Source organism: Cupressus sempervirens, chromosome 3, assembly GCF_028749045.1.
Source record: "Cupressus sempervirens isolate cs-2001-9-10 chromosome 3, ASM2874904v1, whole genome shotgun sequence".
Classification (NCBI taxonomy): domain Eukaryota; kingdom Viridiplantae; phylum Streptophyta; class Pinopsida; order Cupressales; family Cupressaceae; genus Cupressus; species Cupressus sempervirens.
In genome coordinates this window covers 419,066,624-419,072,711 of record NC_143120.1, presented here as the reverse complement: position 1 = coordinate 419,072,711, position 6,088 = coordinate 419,066,624, and the positions used below count along the sequence as shown (strand labels likewise).

Below are 6,088 nucleotides of genomic sequence, written 5' to 3'. Positions count from 1 at the left end.
CCCATTAAGACCAAGTCTCAGTCAAAAGCAGATGTTACAGTTTACCAAATAAATATAGATTTGTTTGTAGGGACCCATTTGTGGAGCAAATTAGAGCACGTTCCTATTGGGAGTGTTTATAATGGACTCCAGCAAACTAGAGAACGTCCCTTGACACCAGCAAACGGACCCATCAAATTAGAGAACGTCCCTGTTGGGAGTGGATAATAATGGAGTATAAACAAAAGAATCCATCTTTACCGCCGCCCAAGAGACAGTGACACCAACAAAGTATGAAGAATTGCATCCACTCACTCTCTGTGATACATCACACTAATCTTCCCCTAGTAATTCTTGTCGAGCAAAACAAATACGACAATGCAATGCTGAAGTTGAAAAGGAATATACCATGGTAGAAACTGTTGTTATCTACGGATTCTGTAAGCAAAAGTTGCAGAAAACAATGAATCGTATAGATTCCGATCATCAAAAGAGGGTGGGCAATGTAATACAAGCTCAAACTTTCCTTTGAGAAAATTTTGGGGTTTCATCATTTGAAAAATTGCAGGCATAACTGTTGTGCAAGCTTAATTTCCTGTGAGAAAATTTTGGGCTTTCATCAATTGATGGCACAAATGCAATACAAGCTCAGATTCATTTGAGAAAAAATTGGGCTTTCCTCATTTGAAAAATTGCAGCCACAAATGTCTTTCTCTAGGCCTTGTTCCTCAGCTGAGCCATCAGTCGACAAAACGTACGATGTTTTCTTGAGTTTTCGCGGCCCTGACACCCGCGAAGTTTTTGCGAAACCACTGTATGCTGCTCTTAATCGAGAACGAATTTGGGCATTCTTAGACCAAGAAAGTTTAGAAAAGGGCAACCATATCTCTACTGGTTTGAGTCGAGGGATCACAGAAAGTAGAATCTGCATTCCTATTTTCTCCAAAAAGTTTGCCGAGTCGAAATGGTGCTTGACGGAACTGTTGATTATGGTTCAATCTGGGGTTAAAATCTGTCCTGTGTTTTATGGCGTTTCCCCTCTGAATCTTCACTGTATATATGCAGAGGACCTCGAGAAGCATGAAAGCGAGCCAATTCTTGAATTCAAAGGTGCATTACATGCTGTTGCTAACATACCCGGTTGGTGTTCCACTGATTATTCCAGGTAATCCTCTGCTTCAGTGTTTTTCTTTGCTCTTTTCCTTTTATAGTTGCCATTTATGTCATTAATAATAGTTCACACTTTTTCAGTGACAACGATTTGATTCGAGACGTGGTGGTCGAAATTGGGAAAATCTTACATTACAACAGTCCCCTGAAGGTTTTGGATGTTCCAGTTTGTTTCGGTTTGGACAGATCTGTGGAAAATGTCAAGGGATTGCTAAAGGCAGCAGCTGATCATCGGCAGAAGATTGTGAAACTGGGCATACATGGGATGAGTGGGATAGGTAAAACTACCCTGGCCAAAGTTATTTGCAAAGAACTCTTCTCAGGGTTTGAAAGATTTGCCTGTGTTCTGAGTGTGGGAGAAAGATGTGAAGAGGCGGATGGGCTCGTAAATGTGCAAACCCAGATGCTCAAAGATGTCTCACGTTTGAGAGGTGAAGTGGGTTATGTTGATCAGGGAAAGTATCGGTTACAAGAATGTCTCAGGGGTAAGAGAGTTCTCCTCCTCCTCGATGACATTCAAACTCCACAACAGCTCGATGCTCTTGGAGGAAATTTCAGTCAGTTTGGGGCAGGCAGCCATCTCATCATTACAACACAGAACGAACAAATTCTGAAAGTGGTTAAAGTTGATAAAGTGTACAAGCTAAGCGGTCTTCATCGCCACAATGCATTGCGGCTGTTTAAGTTCCATGCATTTCCTAATTCGTACCGTCCAGATCAAGAACTGGAAACACTATGCAATGATATTGTTGCTGCCTGTGAAGGCCTTCCACTCGCCCTTCAAATCTTTGGGAAACTTTTGTGTGGTGAAGAGGATAGAAATGTATGGAAGGAAATGGTGGGTAAGTTAACGTGCGAGCCTAGCATGCAAAAGAAACTTAGAATCTCCTATGATGCTCTTGACCGCCATGAAAAGGAAATGTTTCAAGATATCGCTTGTTTTCTGACATGGAAGAAGAAAGAAATAGCTATGATGTTTTGGGCAGAGGTTCTTCGCAGTCCTCATGCATGTCGTAGAAATCTCTTGCAAAAGTCCCTCGTAGAATTGAGTCCTAATAACGAGTTGCTGATGCATCGCTGCCTCCGAGATGTGGGAAGAAGCATTGCAGAAGAGACCCCTGAACCCACAAGACTATTCGACCAGGAAGATGTGCCCGATGTCTTATGCCGACTCAGGGTATGGAATTCTCTTTGAACATTACAATGCTTTTAATATGTTTCAATGGGCTATTTTTTGTTTCAATCTTAAAAATTAGCTAGAAATCTAAATAAGGAACTGAAGAACACTTGTGTATTCCACTGTAATCCCAAGAAAAGGCCATGCATGTTCTTTATCTTTCGAATAAACCCAAGAAGCATATGACACTGAGGGCAGAAATGCTCTAGTTAATGTACAACTTGCGGCTGCTCTGGCTCACAGATGTTGCCATTGAAGGACACTTTTCTCAGGAATCTTCCTTGGAGGACTTGAAATGGCTCAGATTGACAAGATATTCATCAAATCGGCTGCCCCAAGGAATGAACTTGCAAGACCTTGTTATTCTGGAAGTGACCGACAGCCAGATCACTCATCTGTGGGATGAAACAGAAGAAAACCCAGATGTATGTAGTACACATAGCTTCCTTCATGTTCTGTAATTAAACACAGTTTAATTTCTCATAAACTTGTGGATGTCATGATATCTGAACAGATGATGCTTCCGAAACTGAAAGTTCTTATCTTGAGGGGATGCAGATTCCTGCAGAGCCTTCCTCGCACACTATGGCATTCACCATTGCAAAAGTTGGATTTGCACCACTCCCATTCACTGACCAGCCTGCCTGACACCATTGGAAGCTGGAGCAGCTTAGTTTCTCTGGACATGGAAGGATGCTCTGTTTCTTCATTGCCTCAGGATTTTGGGGATCTTATAAATTTGCAGGAGCTGAATCTCTCATGCTGTCGAAATCTCTCTAAACTTCCCACCACTTTTGGGAACTTGGGTCGGCTACAAAAACTAGAAATTCGCCACAATTCTAAGCTCACTGAGCTACCCAACGGCTTTGGTGGCCTCAAAACTTTAGCTTTTCTCGACATGGAGGGATGCTCTGTTTCTTCTCTGCCTCACGATTTTGGGGGGCTTCTAAATCTGGAGGAGCTGTATCTCTCATCCTGCCAACATCTGTTCGAATTTCCGGCTAGCTTTGGCAACTTGACTCGACTAGAAAGACTAGAAATTCACCACAATTCTAAGCTTACAAAGCTCCCCAACAACTTTGTAGGCCTGAAAAGCTTGGTTTATCTGGATGTCAGCCATTGCCGGCTGTCTGACAGTGGAATATCTACAGGAATATCCGAATTGTGTACACTGGTAGTGTTACATCTAGAAGGTAACAGAATCCACCATCTCCCTGGCGGCTTTGAAAATCTAATGCAACTTGAGGAGCTTCATCTGGACGACTGCAGTGAGCTTTCCGAACTGTCGGCGCTGCCGTCATCACTGAAAATCCTATTTCCTCGCAACTGTAGGAGATTGCACACGTTCTCCTGCCTTCCAGGACTGCCACGTCTGATGACATTGGACTTCCGTAATTCCTGCCACGTCACCCACTTCCATGGCCTCCAATCGTTACAGCAGTTGAGCTCACTCAATCTGGTGGGCTGCAACAGTTTCTCATGTGAGACCCTGGTAAATTCCTTGTCTGGTCTCACAGCACTCGAGTCCATTTACTTTGGAGGGCCCGGGGTCTCATCAGCTCACTTGCACGGATTATATGATTCCTTCAAGGTAAGATTTCCTCGCAAACTGGATTTTAGATTATTTTGGTTTATTTGAAAGATTTGATTGGAGAGAATACGAAACTAGTTCAATTTCAGTCAAGTTATTTAAACAAATCGAAATTTGAGTGGGTTGTTTAAATCTAGAAGTCATTTTGGATTCGGTTTAAACAATACATTATGAGCTTTTGACTTATTTAGGTAGTTAAATTGATAGGTGGATTCTATTAGGAGAGCTAGTGTAGTGTTAGATGATCCATTTAAGCAAGTGTAAAAGTTACACTATATCATTGATAGTTCCATGTATGTTTAAAAGTAGAACTAACATGATTTACATGTGAGCTTTTTTAATTTTCAGGTTTGCTCCTTCAACAAAAGTTGTTTAATGGATGATCCGGACCCCATTGCAAATTGGTTATTTGGGGAGGCAATTGGAAAGAATGGCTATGAAAACAAGTGTATAGATTATTGTGTAGATGAGAGCAAAGAATATTGTGCAGGATATATTGCGTGTCTACTCTCCTTGGACTAGATCCACAAGGATTGTGGGGCAAACCTACCTATTTACAGGTTGAGCTACACGATTCAAAGGGATGAGAGCTCACGTCAATGTCCAGTGAATCATCAAATCTCAAGTATTGATGGTGGAGATTTTCTAGAAGTGCATCTAGTTCGAACAAATAGCAGTTTAGACTTTCCTTGGTTGAAAAGGGGCAATAAATTGAAGGTGAATGCAATGTCTAATTATGAGAATTGGAAGGCCTCTTACAATTTTTTAATGTATAAAACTTGTCATGCAACTATTAATTCTGAAGAAGGTAAGCTACCCAAAACAATAACTTTTGAGATGTAAAACCACATGGCATCGATAGGACTCCATTGGAAAAAATACATATTAAAAATTATATTCCTTGCCATACAAATGTTTTTCCCCTTTTACCCTCCCTCAAGGTTAAGTGATTGTACATATTTTTAAACCTTTTTTTATGTATATACAAAGTATAAAGTCCAAGGGGTTTAGCTTGGTTGAAGCAATGAGTTCTCATTGTGGACACCTTGGTTCAAATCCCAAGAGGGACATCTTTGTGGAATTCTAAGTTGTGACTTTTGATCTTCCAATTGTTGTTTCTAGTGTGATTGCTCAAAAGGAGCTTGAATAAGTTGTAATTGTTGCTCTTAAGGAGCACCCGATATGTAAATGATCTTAATATATATAGAGTATAAATGAACATATGTTTTCTTGGATTAGATCTCGTAATGATTTGATATTGAAACCCTTTAAAAGATAAGTTGTTGTCTAAACAAAGTATATGATTGCATTATTAATTTTTTGCAAGTGAAGGTCACCTTTGTAAAATTTGTCATTGGAAGTGCATTGATCTCAATGTAAGCATAGTAAATATGTATTGCTTTTATGATAATACTGATAATTGTTTACTTAAATGTTGAAACTTTGGAAAGGAAGCCATGTTCCTTTGAAGGAACAATGGTTGATGAATTTCTATTAAATATTGAGCCAAAGGAAATAACATATCTATGCGCACTAAATTTAGTAAACACACACCACACAAACCCATCTTGTAAGAGATTAGTACTAGTTCTTGCATTAGATGAGGTGCATAGATGTAGCTGATGGTGCTATATTCATGGACATGTTTAGAAATACAATAAACAAAAAATGTTAAAATCAACAGTCAAGAACAAAGTAATTGCATGAAACTCAATGTTACAATGCTTTGTAACACTAATGTGACACAAATTTAGAGATAAAGAATGCTTCTATAGCCATATGGAATCTAGTTGTAGGATCACACAATGAAAATATAATGAACTCATTAATGTCATTGTTTTTAACAATGATATTAGGACTATAAAAGAGTTCCAATGTTGTTGCTACACGCAACCACATATTAGGGACATAAATTAGTAGTACAAAATAACGTAAGAGCACTATTTTTTTTATTGCTCTCATTGCTCATTTAGTAGTTGATATGAAAAATATGCATTGTCCATATGAAAACACACAATACAATACTTAATGCCACATTACTATATGTAATGGATCTATATAATATATCACTAGAATCAAGCCCACCAAACATTGCATGATATGAATAATGATAGTCCAAGGATGTGATGGTAATATACCCCATGATTATTATGCCATCGTATTCTCGTGTA

The 6,088-nt window shown here is 39.3% G+C and overlaps 1 protein-coding gene across 3 annotated transcripts; it reads left to right on the top strand.

The window, feature by feature from the left end:
- The first annotated feature begins 292 nt into the window (after positions 1-292).
- LOC149566808 (TMV resistance protein N-like) lies at positions 293-5,155 on the top strand. Of its 3 annotated transcripts, none has more exons than XM_089820134.1 (5): positions 293-1,144; positions 1,231-2,326; positions 2,467-2,751; positions 2,885-3,917; positions 4,266-5,155. In XM_089820134.1, exons 1-3 carry the CDS (start codon positions 684-686, stop codon positions 2,533-2,535), a joined length of 1,626 nt encoding a protein of 541 aa, XP_089676260.1. In that variant the 5' UTR covers positions 293-683; the 3' UTR covers positions 2,536-2,751; positions 2,885-3,917; positions 4,266-5,155. The 3 variants fall into 3 exon arrangements, with proteins under 3 accessions (XP_089676260.1, XP_089676259.1, XP_089676261.1); XM_089820133.1 differs by having other exon boundaries at positions 2,841-3,917; XM_089820135.1 differs by having other exon boundaries at positions 294-1,144; positions 2,570-2,751; positions 2,841-3,917.
- Positions 5,156-6,088: the final 933 nt, after the last annotated feature.

Bases quoted from the DNA above. Each gene is read 5' to 3' on its own strand.
- LOC149566808 (XM_089820134.1), top strand. From the start codon at position 684: ATGTCTTTCTCTAGGCCTTGTTCCTCAGCTGAGCCATCAGTCGACAAA. The intron at 1,145-1,230 runs GTAATCCTCTGC...ACACTTTTTCAG, and splicing joins TGTTCCACTGATTATTCCAG to TGACAACGATTTGATTCGAG. The intron at 2,327-2,466 runs GTATGGAATTCT...TCCCAAGAAAAG, and splicing joins ATGTCTTATGCCGACTCAGG to GCCATGCATGTTCTTTATCT.